The following is a 16,338-nucleotide window of genomic DNA, read 5'->3' on the forward strand; positions in this document are numbered from 1 at the left end:
TGTATGTTTAGTATCTTACGTGTAAAACTAACACCAGATATGACATACAGCATGAAGATCCTCAAGAAAGTTGCACCAGCTTGAGAAACTGTCTAAGGAGAAAATAATTCAGCTCCTAAGGGGAAATTAATTTCCATCTCCCCCCGTAAGAAGAGTTTTCAGAGAAGTCATTTGGTCACTGATGACAAACCCAGACTCGGACTCTGTGATTAAATCTTGGAAGTCGACTGGTTTGTTCCTTTAGAGCAGGGATGGGAAACCTTCTCATTGCTGGGGCTGGGGATGCTTCAAACACCTCTACTGGTCTGCACTTTAATGGGTTCCCAGCGATGGTAGCCAGTAACTGCCCCAGTCCATGTGAAACGGAGAGAGAGCCACATCTGGCCTTCAGGCTGTGGGATCTCAGATCCTGCACTGGAAAAATTCATAACAGAATCACACAATATTATTGTAAAAGCACTATTAAAAGTTTTTAATGTTGTTAAAGTAGCTAGTAAGATGGAGGAGATCACATAAAAGGAAATTTGATTTTCTGGTGCTTTAGTATAGAAACTTGCTATGTAATTAGAGATAAAAACTCAGTAAATTAATGAGGTCTTTTTATTGAAAACTTTTTCAATCTACAGTGTAGCACACATGAACTAATAGTTTCAAGAAAGATAGTTAGAAGCCACATGTTCAATGGGATACAAAGGGGAAAACAATGAAGCCTCCATCTATGAACAGTAAGATATTTCATTTATGAAATTATGATTACGTTGTTTTCTTCCATTGCTGACTACTGCTAGTGCACTGCTCAAAAAGTAAAGGGTACAGTGATCTGTAAATATACTGTTAATATATAGGTCAGTTTTCACAATAAAGCACTGCTAGGAGAGTGAATTGTAATTCACTCAAATCTGCTAGATTTTTGTTCACTGTTTTTTGAAGCTGTGCATTCTTCTTATATATTACTTAAATAAAATAATCAAATAGGTTAAATTCATAAGAGCAGTGAAACATGTAGTGCATTTCTTGATTGCTAAACCATCCAGTCCTGTTGAAAATCTCGTTTTGTTTTTCTTAAAACAGCAATTCTTCCAATTGTGCAAATGGATCACAGGATCTATTGTCATTAGCTTAAAAGGAAGGAGGTATTTTGCTTTTGTGACCACATTCTAAATGTTGAAAAAGTACTGTCTTTTTAAGTTGGGCTTATCATTCTCTAATCAGAAGTGCAGTGCTTGCCAGTGAACTAAGAAGGAGCAGAAAGGAAAGAAGGTCTTTCTGCATCGAGCCGTGTAACCACCCCCAAATTTACTTTGGTCTGGATTTGGGTTTTATCCGTGGCAAGACTTTTGCTATCTGTAGTGTGCCTATCTAAGAACTAAAATGCAAGCTTTGACATAGGGTTTTGATCAGCTACCTTATTGTCGATCACTAGAAAACGCCTCTGACATTCAGAGAGGTTGCTGAAATTGTCCATGAGTGTTTTCAGCAGGAGAGAGTGCCTGTGTGGAGCAGCACTAACAAGGAAGGGGATTTGTGTCGTTCCCACTGCTTTTACGCATCAGCCTTTGTTAAAGCAAACATTGTCAGCCTGGAGCGGGAGGGGAGTTGGCTTTGTAAGTTCAACTCCACAACACCCTGTGAAGCAAATTTTGTAATGAAAGTCTTGAAAATGTGCTTGACCTGTTGTAGGAGAGGATTACCGGGAGGCAGTGCTTGAATGTGTTTTCACAGCGTAAGCTTCCTGATAAATAGTGACTTTGAGATCTTTTCTGCTGCCTATTCTGAAAGTCTTTGATAGGGGTAAAGGACTGAATGGCTTTAGATTTACAAAAAGTTAATCATCACTTGATGATTTTTAAGAAGCAAATAATTAGCTTAGCCAAAGCTTGTATAGCCTGAAGGATTTATAATCTTTAGACTGAAGTCCTAGCGGCAGGAGTTTTAACAATATATGAATTAAGGTTTCTGCCACAGAATCACCTCAAATTTGAATGAAGAAGAGCTCAACAGGGTTGGTTTGCTTATGGAGAAAAATGTCTGAGGAGCTGACCTCATTTTTAACAAGCGAGGGATGTAATTATTTAAACGTATCTACCAGGAGGAAATTATTGAAATGGTTCTGTTAACCATTTGGTAGCAGATTCAGGGAGAGGCGGTGTTATGCCTATCCCAACATCCTGGGTTTTCAGCATTTTAGGAATCTCACATGGGATTCTGTGGTCACGAGCTCTTGATTTTGGTCCCCCGAAAGTAACTCTGTGACATAACCTTAAACATGAGTAACTGGCAAACAGGAGACATGCCACTGCTAGTTGTCTGGGGTCAGAGAGATGGGCCCTTATAGCATACATAGTCACCATCACAGTGCTCTGTAGGAGCTCTGCGTGGTCAGGGCTTGACAGCAGAGGGTCAGACGCTTCCCTGGCATTCTGCAGTTCTGCTAATCTCAGCAGGATTCCTGGGGGCATTAGTGCATTAAGTGGTTTATTAGAAGAGATAATTAGCACAAAGCAGCTGGGGATTTTGTAAATAAGGAGACTTGGTCTGCATCACTGAAGCCTGGTTACGTGACATGGCACGTCCCCAGTGGAGCCTTCTTACTTCTCAGCTCCCCGGTGCTTGGCGCGTCCACCAGGATGGGCAAGTCCAGCTAAGGAATTGCCACGGCTGATGGGACCTACCTGAATGGTGATATGAACAAAAGCACTTCCAAAAGCAACACGCGCACACAGTTTCAGTGCCTCCTGGCATGGGAGCCAGCAGCCAAGCAGAACAGGTGCGCGCAGCAGGGCAGTGAGCTGGGGAGCGAGGAGGCACAGGGGAACGGCAAGCGCCAGCTGATCTGTCAAAGGACTCCAGCTACAATCCCTGGAATCAGCCACAGACAGACAAAACTTTTTGATCTATGTTCTGCCAGGAAACTGAGCTTTCCTCAGGTGGGAATTTAGACTTGCAGGTGAAAGAGGAAAAAAAAGCGTATGTACGGCACAAAAAGTGTTAGAATCTGGGGTACATTTAAAGAAACCACAGATCATTCAGTGTGCTCATTCCAGGCTTACCCACATACTGACAGACAAAAGCTACTTCAACTCAATACATTTTCATCAAAGCAAGTCATATTTTTAGACTCTTTCTGTATTATTAAATATAGATGATACTGAGAGTCCAGTGTTGCTCATATGGGAATGAGTGAGTGGTTCTGATTGCAGTGGGGAACTATTGGACTGCTTTTTGCTCCTCATACCCTGAGCCTTCCCTTCAGCTGCCCGTGATTTCCTCCCATAATTTATGACCTTCCTCAGCCTGGTCAAACTCTTGGAAATTATGGCAGCACATTTTATCTCCTATATATTGATCCAGCACTGGGACTTTCATCAAAGCACTGGAGAATGACCTTTATAACATTTTAGTGGCACATTATATATTTAGCCCAGTCTTCCTCCATATGGTATGAATATGACTATTTTTAAAGGTACAGTGCGATACATATAGTATTAAAACTAATCTAGGAAAGTACTATATTGAGTATGTTAGCATTATGCCATGACCTATGAGTCTTTGCTTTGCTTACTAATGGTAGTTTTTAGCAGGCACTGAAATAAAATACATTTTTAACTCATCTTCACATTCCTGCACAGCAATGATTTCTAGCCATACATCTGAAGTATTTGTATTACATTAATTTCCTGTAATAGAAAATAACTTTAAAACTCTGTGGAAAGTATCAAGGAAACTATACTATCAAAATCACAGTTTTGAAGGTAAATATAATTTATTAAGGAAAAAAGGATATCACTGTTTCCCTGATCACTCTGTACCCAAGACTATTCCATTAGTAACTTGTAAATGTACTGTCAGGATATCCTCAAACATTCATTAATCACATAGGATGTAAACTCTCAGAAGTATTCATACACCCAAATAATTGCCACAATTATTTTTCTAATTTGTGTACCTTTTCACTGGTCAGGACATGATGATGAAAAAAGAGTAGATTTATATTAGACATTAGAAAGAAGTTATTTACTGTGAGGGTGGTGAGGCACTGGCACAGGCTGCCCAGAGCAGCTGTGGATGCCCCATCCCTGGAGGTGTTCAAGGCCAGGCTGGATGGGGCTTTGGGCAACCTGGTCTGGTGGGAGGTGTCCCTGCCCATGGCAGGGGGTTGGAAACGGGTGATCTTTAAGGTCCCTTCCAACCAGATTCTGTGATTCTATGTGTATGATGCTGGTCTCGCCATGCCATTTTCACACTGTTGACATGACACAGCTCTCAGCCCAGGTTGCTCAGGTTTAAGATGGCCAGATTCAATAAAGCAAAAAATCATCCTGATTTCATTGAGTTTATTCCATGCTGGTCTTCCCGCCTATTTTTTGCTAAGGCCTTGAGAAATTACTTGGGAAGTAAGTAAGACAAGACTGATTTGGAGACTTTGAGCTGAGATGTGTTTGAGAAAGCTGTTTGTTTGGATCTCTTAGCAAGATTTTATCCCTTATAGCCAAGAGACAGTAACTTGTGGTATGAGTGCATCTAAATACAAATTGTGAGGTCTTGGGCCCTCAGTGTTGATGCTCTTTCTTCAGTCATCTTCCCTGATGTGGAAAAAAAACCCACGCTCAGTATTTGTGTGTGTGCATGTACGTGTCAAGTGCGAGGTGTGATTTTTCTTTGTATTGGCATGGTGCCGTACATGGGCCGTAGGTACCTCTTTTCTGTTTTCAGTAGGATCACATCGGTTTGCAAGCTCTAAGTAACTAGTCTCATGTTCACTGTTACTCCAGAAGAAACAGATAAGATGTAATCCCTCTCCCATAGGAAGTCAATATACTGCATAAGAGCTCTTGACCCTTAATCTTTCTGATGTAGCTTTCATATCACAATAAAAATCATCAGTCTGGAACAGAACAGTTTGACAGGATGACTCAGTAAAGCCACAAAATGACAGATACTAGAAATAAAAAGCAAACAAACCGTGCCAGGTCATTGCTGTCAAAGCAGGACCCTTCACCTGTTGTTCCTTCCACTTACAGAGTCAGCTCATAGTGTGAGGACCAGGTTTTCTGTTCACAGGGTGAATTATTGATATGACCTGAAAATTTAGTATGATCTTATTTATTTTCTAAGATTATACATTACGTCTCAGGACATACTTTTTGCAGCAGCAGCCACATGCTTTGGCTGCAGTCCCTAAGGTGATGATCCCACCTGGATCTGTGAACCAGGGTGCTCTGTCCTTCCATTTCTGATCACTTCTCCTGTCTGCTGGGCTACCCTTTCCTCTCTGCTCTCAGTATTTGCAATAAAGCCCTCACCTTGTCCAGCTATATAGAGCCAGGCCAAAAAAGAAAAAAAACTCCCAAACCCTCAGACCATATATCTTAGGTGGTGCAGGTGGTAGAGTTGGGGGTTACCTTCAGTAGTTTCCAGACAGTTCATTCAGCCTGAACTGTCTTCTTACTCTGTTAAAAGGACAACTATTACATACTGGCTTTAATGCTGGCTGTAGTTGTCTGTAGGTCAAAGCTTTGCTTAAAGGCAGCTTTTAATGTCTTCCAGCAAAGTAGGTAGAGCACATCACAGTGTGATGTCTGATCTGCCTGTAAACAGAGCTGACGACATTTCACTGAAAATGATGATTGGATTATTCAACAGCAGTGCATAAAAGTGCATTGCATGTGCTGAACAGCTTTAGCTGGGTAAAGAGCTAGAAGATGCTGAGGAGGATGGTTACATTTCCTCTTCTGCCTTAGATCAGAGGCAATACCTCTCAAACAGTGCCCAAAGCTTCTCACGACCAGGTGTTTTGGGGCATAGACAGGACAGGAGGAGGAGTTTTTTTCAGTTGGTATTCCTTTACTTGATACCCATGATTAAACATCAATTTGTTCAGGAACTTGAATCCAGGGCTACATATATATTCATAAATTAAGTAGCATCCGAAAACATTCCTGGGTGCTGGAACTCCATCATCTGGGCATATTTAATTTCTTAATACAGGTGTAGCCCAGAAGCTCTGTATCTTACCTCCCTGTGAGAAATAGATACAGTGAGAAAAAGGATGACCGAGTATTGTCTACCAAGAACTCAGGGCAGAGATTTGAACCACCTGTCTGATGGAGAGCTCCAGTCGTCAGACAACACACAGTTCCTAGGCAATTTGGTCTCATATCACAGCAGTTAAACTTTCATGGTAAACTTAGTATATGAGTCAGAGGTACAGGAAGGAGGATGGTGCTCCAGCCTGGTGAGTAGGGATGTTTTCAGGAGGGGAACCTCCTGGGTACATGTCTCTGCTTTAATACAGGCTCAGTAACATGTAGGGGAGACTGAGGATGTGTCTGTCAGTGATGAGGTGGTGAGCAATGTGGGTTTGGGTTCGCATTGCCACAGGAAGACGAGGGAATTGCAACACTGGACCTCATGTTCTGGTTGAGCACTTTCATGCCTCAGCCTTTGGAAGGGAGATTTTCAACATCGCAAGTCTAACACAGTTTTTCTGACAGCTTTTCAGAAATATATATATATATTTTTAAATAAATTAGAGGTTAGGTTACATGTAGGCCTATATTTTGAAGATATAGATGGCAGTGGTGATGGATGTCTGTTTTTGTGAAAAAGATGAGGGAAAAAAAGAAATGCAAATTGGAGGGGTTTTTGACTGCTCTACTGCAGAATGTTATTTGTTTCACTCTACTTAGATCAATAAGTAGACAGGATACCCCACTCCCCATGAAAGCTGTTTCACAGTCAGCAGTTAATGAGTTAGTACTGGAAAAAAATTAATGAGCCCAGGCTTGTTATGTCCAGAAAAAGTTCGCAGTTCAGTAGAATCACCAAGAATTGCCTTTGGAGAGCCAAAATACAAAGAAAAGAAAACTGTATTGCTGTTCTCACATAGTTTGTGTGATTTCTCTAATTCTTGAAGCTTCATAAACACGTGTGGTAAGGTTTTTCTCAGATGGCAAACAATAGCAGTGAAAAGATGGTGTGCCTGATTTCATCACAAAGAGTATCTTTCTCCTTCCTTCCTTCCAAGAAGCTAAGTATCGATCGTCATTCACAACGTGGAGGAGGAAAACCTTTGCTTATATTGAATTTTAATGTTCTAAAAAATGCGGATTTCCTGGCACTGCCTGGAACAACGGTGCTGTGGCTGATAGAGGCAGAAGGAAATTGTCTGCCTCGCCTCTGTGGAATATTCTGCCTATCCTTCCTGAAGTCTTTGGGAACCTGCTTCAGATATAAAACACTTAGCATCTGGGAAGGGAGAGGAGAACATCAATCAGACGTGGAAGGATCAAAACCTGTGACTCCCTGCGGAGTGACTGTTGGGAGGGAAACAGCTGAATAATGTTGAACATATTCAGATCTCTGGCTTCACCTAACGCACACTGTGAAGGCTGTGTTTGTAGTCAAATGCTGATTCATTTTTATGGATGTGGAAACGACTTTGTGCTTTTGCCTTTAAAGACACTGCGTTATTGTTTGTCTGAGAGGCAGTGCCAGTTGCTTCTGCTTCCTTTTAGACAAAAATAAGCACGAATATTAAACTGGAGTGTGATTTTTTTTGCTGAAAGTGCAGGCCTGGCCATGAAATGATTTGGGATCTGGCTGAGGAGCTTGGTACGCTGCAAATATTTGAGGGGTTTTAAAAACTCAACTTTATTAAAAAATTAAAGTTTCCTAAACCTCAGTGATAATTAGTCCCATGTGGATATCAAGAGTATTCAGGGGTCATGCTCACACTCAGGAATCTAGAACTGGAGTGGCTTTGAGGACAAAATCACTGAAAGAGTTCGCCCCTCACTTTGGAAGTGCCTTCCACAGTTACCTCTACAAGGAACAGAATGTTGTCTTGTAAGCATCAAAGTCTATGGGAAGAATATCAAATAGGGGAATTGTATGATTTGGGATGAGCAGACAGACAGCATCATAACAAAATAAAACCTCACACATGGTTGCTGTTTTATGGATATGACCTTCCCTTTTTCAAAGGCAGAAGTCTTCCACTGGGAGCTGGAAGGTAGAAAATAGCCTGACAACACAGCATGTGAATGCATGTCTCTAGCATAAGTATAGCTAATATTTTCTATTAGTGCTCTGTAGCACTCTCTGGGCAGCAATCAGTTCCATTTAAATATGATGAATATGAAAGTAATAATGTTTCAAATTTTACTCTTGTACATACTGTCAAGGGAGAGAATGTTGATATATTTTTTTTTAATAGTCTGATAGTGAAATACAATGAAAATCTAATTCCTGCAACACAGTTAATTCTCTTTTCAATTCTGCCATGTCTGAATTTTTCAGGGTTTTGAAGGTATTCCTGTCCCGAACTGCTCAGCGTATTCCATACATGACAGGTGGGCGAGTGATGAGGATGCTGGCTGTAATTCTCCTGGTAGTCTTTTGGTTCCTCGTTGGCTGGACTTCTGCAATAACCCAAAATTTGGAGAGAAACATTCCACTCATTGGCCAAGGGCAAACATCTGACCACCTGATCTTCAATATGTGCCTCTTAGACCGCTGGGATTACATGATGGCTGTTGGTATGTTCATTTTCTAGCTTACCCTCTAATGTCTAAAATAAGGTTTAGTTGCCTTTTCTTTACATTTTCCTTCTTGTAGAATATCTTAAAGCTTTATCAGGATGCATAACACCACTTGAAAAACATTGAGGATAATGAAATATTGGCATATATGGTTTTTAAATGGTCTGAGAAGTATAATTAAAATATACTGAGAATTTTATGACTTTCAAAGGTTTGTAACTTGGATTGTAGTAACAAAGTGATTGGTGCTCAAGAACTGTCATCTTTGAAGGCAGAATGTATCTAGCTATTCTACGCTATTACACGAGAAATTGTGGCAGGAATAACAAAGGCTTTGTGCTTCTGCACCACAGAACTGGACAGAGCTGTCATGTGAAGAGGAGAACTTGCTAGAGCACTCTTTCATAACTGCACAGAAATTAGTATTAAAGTAACAAGAATAGGAAATGCCCATCAAACTTCCCAACTTAACATATTTGCTAGATGTGCCATCAGTGCTTGGGATAGGCAAGAGCTAAAAAATGCCACCCTGCAGAACTCTGTCATACCAAGGAAAAAAATAACACATTTTTGTTTCCTTTATTTTAAAAGTGTTTTCCCCATGCCAGGGTTCAGTTATACGGTGTAACATACCCTTTCCTGGTGACTGGACAGCTTCAGAGCATCTGTGCCTAGAGCCCTTGTTTCCAGTACTACATAGGTGTGGCACCCACCATCTCAAATATGTCCGTGTTTTGAAATCTGAAGTAAAAACTTAACTTTCTGCCCTTTCCTTGTCTCCCCTTGTCTGTCCCACTGACAGAGCTCTGCTGCTGAGGATGAGGGAGAGGTAATGGGGTGTCCTCCTTGGGAGAGTGAAGGTGAGATGGATAGAAGCAGCCTGTGGTTATTAGGGGTATTTTCTCTGAGAGTACTGTACAGAAGGCCAGTGCATAGTAACACAGCCATTTTAAATGACAAACCACTGCTTCCAGCTTCACCAAGGACTTTCCATGGGTCTAAGCTGCTCTGTCCCTTCTCATCCCTGTGCTCTGCTCTTCCCTCCTTCATGTAAGATCTCTCAGGCACACTGCTACCTCATTTGTGAGCGTACTCATGGGTAAACCACACAGAGATGAGTATAAATGAGTACATCTTGAAATGTGTCTCAATCTGGGTCCTTTCGTAGGTGTATACTGATAAAATATAGCTATGCTTTGCTATAATGCAACAGTATAATCACCAGAGATGTTGTAAAATTAATAACAAAAGAGAATTAAATGTAGAACATGATGTCATCTGCACTGAGCTATTTTGGATGAAAATTTTACTGCATTTCACAGCCAGTAATACAGCGTAGTATTATTAAAACTTTGATACCAGTGGTTGTTGCATAATGGCAAACAAATGTTTTTATTCTCTTGATCTTACAGCTGTGCTAGTAAACTGAATAACAACTCAGATCTTAATGGCTAAATATTACCAATAGTCCCCTGTTGTAAGAAATGATGTAAATTGCTGTCTGCCTAGTGTTGGAAATAACAGACATTGGTTTTTAAGACTTACTTACACCTAGAGGGGGTTTTAATTTTATTTATTTTTTTTTTCAAAATACACCCAGGGGTAGTAGAGGAAAAACTGTTTCTCAAGCCTGAACAAATTTGGATAGAACTTCTTTTGTTCTGTCATTTTGCCTTCTCACCCAAACTACCTTATAAGCAGAGTTACATTTGTGCAAGTCTTCAGTAAACTGTGGAATCACATGAGTGATGCCAGGATTTGTACAGCTACAGGTCTGTACTGACTTGTGTGTCTATACACATATCTGTGCATGTGCACTTTAAGGTGTTTATTGTTAACAGCAGTCTGAAAGGCTTACAGACAGTAGTATCTACTTACAAAACCAGATACTTCATATCAAAGAGATGTCAGGAGAAATACACATAATACAAAACCCCTTTTATTCCTGTAATTGACTGGGAGCAGCCTTGCAAAAGATTCTGTTACAAATTAATTGATAGATTATGATATTTCATTTAAAATACCAAACTAAAAATGCTGAATGGTAATTTATGAAAGGTTTGTTATTTCATTTAATTTAGCCAGGCATAAGATTTGTTACAAAACTATTGAATATTTTGGAATATATGCCAAATACCAATTCCAATACCTCACTGTTTCAATCTGCTGTCAATGTCTCACTGAAATGTGGAGAGGGAATTTTCAAGGTCACAGATTAGTGAAGTGAGAATTAACAAGGCTCTGTTAGAAAGTCATAATGAGATGTAGCCTTTATGCTACCAGAGATTATTGGAGTTAGGATTTATGAAGCATTTTCCATACTAATCACGCTACTTAGGCTCCATCTCGAGAGACTTTTATGGCAGTGAATGTTTTATATTTACATTTCCATTAAGTTTGAGAGGATGCTCTCTTTGAGTGAAGTAAGGACTTAGACATAAAGGTTGTCACCATTTCTAACATTGCCCTCTGTGCTTTGTGATATGCTGATGAGAGAAATTGGCATTCAGTAAATGCTTGTTTTATCTATGTAATGTAATGTAAGTTAGTATGCATTTTCCTAGAGGTTGGATACTTGTGGGTATTTTATTTGTCATTTGCCTAGATTCTTTTATTTCCTTTGTATTCATTTGTGCATCACTTTAGAGGCTTTGGCATCTGTCTCATTGACGAGCTGTGGCAGCATGGATCACAACCTGAGATTTTAGAGAAGGACCTGAGGGCCTGAAAAAGCTCATCCACAAAGCTTTTCTGTTATGGCCTGAGTATATTCTATGCCTCTACCTGCCACAGCCTGATTTCTGATTTCAAGTTAGAAAAAAAGCAGCTGAAAAACTTGTGGTATGTAATGGCTCACAGTGTCACAAATCAAGCTATTACTCTTTATCCTGAGGAAAAATACATATAAGCAAAACAAATATCAGCACAGTACTTAAAAAAAAAAGTTTTCTACAATCTGGAAGAAAAGCAAAATAAGTTTAATGTGCAAAGCCCCTGGCAAGAGAGAAAGCTAGGCAGAGAGGTAAACATACGTGCACAAACAGCAATAAAAAGCAGAGGTGGAGTCTTGGCAGGTGGATGATCCTGACTTCATTACAGCCAGGGTATTACCTAATGTAGGTAGCATTTGAACTGTAGTTTTTAAAAATTCCCACATGCACCCTGTGTGCTTTTTTTCAATGTTTTATTTAAACCAGAAGTAAAAGGCAGGTATTAACCAAATGCAGCCAGGTGCTTTTCCCCAGCACCTGTGTGATTCCCAGCTGGCAGGAGCGGTGCTCCTCTGGCTCAGCTGCCGCACTAGCACACTAATTGGGAGCTCAGGATTTGGGTCCTCGTTATCAAGAGAGCTTCAAACACAAGGCTCTGTCATGATTACTGAATGCCCTCAGCCAGGAAAAGGAACAAAGTAAGCATTTCAGTCTGTGTTCCCAAAAGAGTTCCCTCCCCCTGTTCATTTGATAATATTTAACCTATATAATCTTTGCATCTAAAGAGGGGATGAATTGCCAGGACAGGCTCTGACAGATTGGGAATTAAGACCGTCCATACAGTTCTGAGTTAGGGCATTGTAATACAGCCTTACAAAGCCCTTTATTAAATTTTCTACAGGCTTTCTGCTGTATTCAGTGAATGAGTGATTATTATTTCTTTTTGTTATCCCCATTAGATGTGGCCCTATGCCATATTTAGGGTACGTTGTTCAGAGTATGCAATGAATAAAGAATTGTTAATTTCCAAATGGGTGTTCTTAAGCCATGTTCTCTGTAGCATCAAAGTACAGAGATTAATGCCAAAATTGTCAAGAGCAGCTATCCCTTTTGGGTGCTGTCTAGAGACATCTAGGGACTGGTTTTTCCAAGTAGTGTTTATAGCCTCCTCTGTGCAGAAAGCCCAGCCAGGAGATACTTGCTAGACTTCAGCACCGACAAAGATCTGGCTTCAGTTCTCATGTTAGATACTCAGAAAGTGCATTGTTTAAATACATTGTTTGCTTGTTTGTATTTTTTAACGATGAGCAGCCATCGTTCTTCAGTTTCCCTTTCTCAAAAGTAGCTGGAACTTATGGCTGGAGCAGTTTGGGTTGCATTGCCAGCTGCTCTAACACTGCTTTTTCTTTGTACCTGCTACATCACAGATGCCTTTGTTTAAGCACCATTTCTACACCGTGTCTCTGCTAAGGAAACCATGTACAGGTTCGCTTAACCACATTTCAGATTCTTCTGCAAACCACCTGCAGGAGGATATGGCTTTGGGAGAGGCTGGGAGATGCCCTGACTTCATCTTGTCTTTCCAGCACTCTCGTTTGTACTTTAAGTCTTTCCAGGCCTTCAAGTATTTTAGATCTGTTGGCATTTGCTCACAACCTCTTTAAGATGTGAGAGAAGAGGTCCCACACTCAGCTTGCTTTCAGCTGCTGGTGGTAAATCTTTCTGATCCTAATTCTTACTCTTTCATCCACACAAAAGTGAAGAGGATGACGGGGCCCAGAAGAGTGGTCAGCTGGCTTTAATAACAACAGTGGCCTGTGGAGGGATTGAGGAAAGGCAGCACACCTGGGTAGAGGAAGGAATAAAATGGAGTATAAAGGATAAGAGAGGGAACATGCAGAAATGAGATGAGTTCCTGGAAACTGTAGGCCATAAATTTCATGTGGGGAGACTCCTATGGAAGGGATACATGGATATATATCACACTCAGGTCAGTGGATATGTCTCCAATGTCTCCATTGCCAGGAAAAGGCATCTCTAGGTCACCCTCAAACCATGGGGCCCGTGCACAGCCACAGACAATCCAACTTCTGGTAGAGAAAAAATGTCAGGATTTGACACCAATTCGTACTCCACACAGAAGTCTCTTTATGGCTGTGCCTGGCTAATTGAAATAATCCCGAGATATGCTGAGAGAGACGGATAATTTATAATTTTCTTTGAATAATTCAGCACTGAAGACTTATGCATGTAACCAGAGTTTGCTGAAATATAGGAAAATCCTTTCAGCCTAAGAAAAAAGCTTCTACTATGACATGGCACAGCTCTCCAGGTGGGAGATTGAACGCAGTGAAGCAGAAAGAGACTGCACTGGCTGGAAACAGAGAGCAATCTAGGACATGATTTTTCTGTTTAAGACTGGAGCTCTCTCAGCTCCAGAAGGCACTCGGAGTGAAGAAATAGATGGAAGAGCTGTGCTTCCAGATCTACAGAGCAGTTTGTTTCAGTACAGGGAATTTAAAATGTATACATTAATTTGATGAGATAAAATGGGATGAAAAAAGAAGATGGGCTGTAGCCTGCCTATGTTGTGAATTTAGTGAGAGTTATAATTTGTATCCAAAATCTGAGGAAAAAAATGGAGCAGCTGTGGAACAATACTGTTTTGCAAAGTTCAGGATGCCAAATGGACTTAGTCAAGGTTATGTTTTAAAAAGCTCTCCCTTCTTAAACACGTGTAATGAAAGCCTGCAAAATATTTCACCATCTCTGGAGAGCAGCGTCCTGTTCTTGTCCTGTCATAGTGCTTCTTAAGCCAAATCAGCATGGTCAGACATGGAACATCATACAGAGTTGAAAACTGGCTTCAAACCTTCAGGGCTGTCTTCTTTTTGCAGGTAGCCTTTGGACAACAGAGTGCAAGTGAGCATGGGGATGGGGATGCTGGCTCAAGGGAGCTCCCTCCAGCAGCTCTAGCCCATGGCCGTGTCCACCTTGGGGCTGGCCTGAAGAGGCACAAGAGAAGGACGTTGCTGTCGGGGAAGGAGGGCTGAGCATCAACCAGGACAGCCTAAAATAACTCTTTCCTTCCAGACCAGGGCGGGAAGGAAAGTCACAGTTTAGGATTTAAGCTGCTCACAAATATGGGTAAATTTATTTCCACTGTCATTCTTCAGTGACAAGGTGGCATTATCCCCATTCTGCACAGCCAGCACTGAGGCCCAATAAGATTAGGGTTATATGGTCCATTTAATGTGGGTGTCCATTTTGCAATGCTTTTGGCTCAGTTACAGAGCTTAGTCAAATCTGTACAGAACGTGTTATATATGGTCTCACTGGCTGCAAATACAGCCCTGTGTGCTCACTTCTGCTGCCGGTTGCAGCAAAAACTTCAAAGTTGGCCCCCAACTAGCAAGAAAAACATGCTCTGTGATCATCTCTCTGAAGCATGGCTTGAGTGGGACTTTGAGGTACAAAGTTAAAATTCACTTCTGCCTGCATGTGCCCGAGACCACTTTTTTTTTCTTTTTTTTTCTTTTTCTGCAGACTTTTGTCTCTTCCACTAGGCATCTAAATGTAATATAACAAATTATAGAGCTTTCTTTATTAGCCAACCTTGATTTATCTCTGGAAGTGCTCTGTTAACGTGCTGTAAATGAGTCTGGTCTCCCAAGAAATGATATGGTTAACTGAAGATTATACGTGCAAAAGAGGGCAAATAAAGACTGCATATGTGGTATTTTTATGTTAGTGCTGTCCAAGTTTTAGAGAGGACAAAGCGGGAGAGGTAAAGATGGAGTACTTCCCTAAGGCCTCTAAGAAGAGTTAGTGTCCCAGTTCAAAAATAAAGAATTTCACATTTCTTGACTTTTCAGGTTTTCTTACGTGATTTTTGCTTTTCTGAATCTGTTTTTAACACTCCTAATGTCCTGATGTCATGCCCTTACTACCTTTCTCCCTTTGCCATCTGCAGGTGTTTTTCCCTTGCCTGTTCAAGTGTAAGGAAGGTCTAACTTTTCCAGATCCTAAAAGACAGGAACAGGACTTTGATCACTGCTTTCAGTTCCCCATATCTCAATCCACTGTTCCATGCAGTCAGCTGAAGTACAGACATCTGCAGAGCAGACAGTGAACAAGGACAGAGAATTCACTCATGCTGGGGCTGGGTGGGCAGGAGTGGGCCAGCCTGCATCGTCTGCAAGAAGATGTAGCAGGGGCTCTGGCACAGGCTGCCCAGAGAAGCTGTGGATGCCCCATCCCTGGAGGTGCTCAAGGCCAGGCTGGATGGGGCTTTGGGCAACCTGGTCTGGTGGGAGGTGTCCCTGCCCATGACAGGGGGGTTGGAAGTAGACAATTTTTAAGGTGCCTTCCAACCCAAACCATTCCATACTTCTGTGATTCCGTGACTGTCTCCGGACAGAGCTGTGCTTTGTACTGGCTTTAAATATGAAAGAATAATGGACAGCACAGACAACTGAATGTTTACCAAAACCCAGTAAATATATTATCCCAGATCTTCAGGAAGTTTATGTCAATAAAACCAACCCTGAGCGTGTCCTTCTTTACAGAGCAGAAACATATCACATACTGAGAACATATCGTTGTCTCTCCTTATCAAAAGGTGTGACCCAGACAAATCCCGGGTGAGCAGACACAGTGCACTGTTAAGTAGTAATAGGCCAGCTGCATCCAATGTGAGTCTGGTCTGGTGTGTTGGGTAACGGAGCTAAGTGCTCCAAAATGCAAAATGCAATGCAAAATGCTCCAAAGTGCTTTTCTAAAAACATGATGGACATTACAAACAAAAGGAATGATCTTTTTTTTTTTTAAAAAACACCAAAGAATATAAATAAGTAGGTTGATTAGATAGTGCAAAGACCAGATAAAATATTCTAAGGATAAGAAATAGATAACTAGCAAGAGATATATTTAAAGATTAATTAATCCCTGCACATGGCATATTGAGGCCATGTTATGTTTTCATCTCACCTTCCATTCATATGTGCATCTACTTGTGTCTTTAAAGCAATTATTCCTTTTCTTAGTCTCTTATCTCTCACAGATTTGCAAGTGAAATCTGAATG

At 41.0% G+C, this 16,338-nt stretch overlaps 1 protein-coding gene across 3 annotated transcripts in view; it reads left to right on the top strand.

The window, feature by feature from the left end:
* The window catches only part of GPR158 (G protein-coupled receptor 158), a 199,248-nt gene that overhangs the window by 164,447 nt on the left and 18,463 nt on the right, over positions 1–16,338 (top strand). For all 3 annotated transcript variants that reach the window (XM_083827610.1, XM_083827611.1, XM_083827609.1), the window contains exon 7: positions 8,302–8,540. In XM_083827610.1, the coding sequence (XP_083683736.1) occupies positions 8,302–8,540 (239 nt within the window). The remainder of the gene's footprint in view (positions 1–8,301; positions 8,541–16,338) is intronic.

Source organism: Anser anser (genome assembly GCF_964211835.1).
Source record: "Anser anser genome assembly, chromosome: 2".
Taxonomy (NCBI): domain Eukaryota; kingdom Metazoa; phylum Chordata; class Aves; order Anseriformes; family Anatidae; genus Anser; species Anser anser.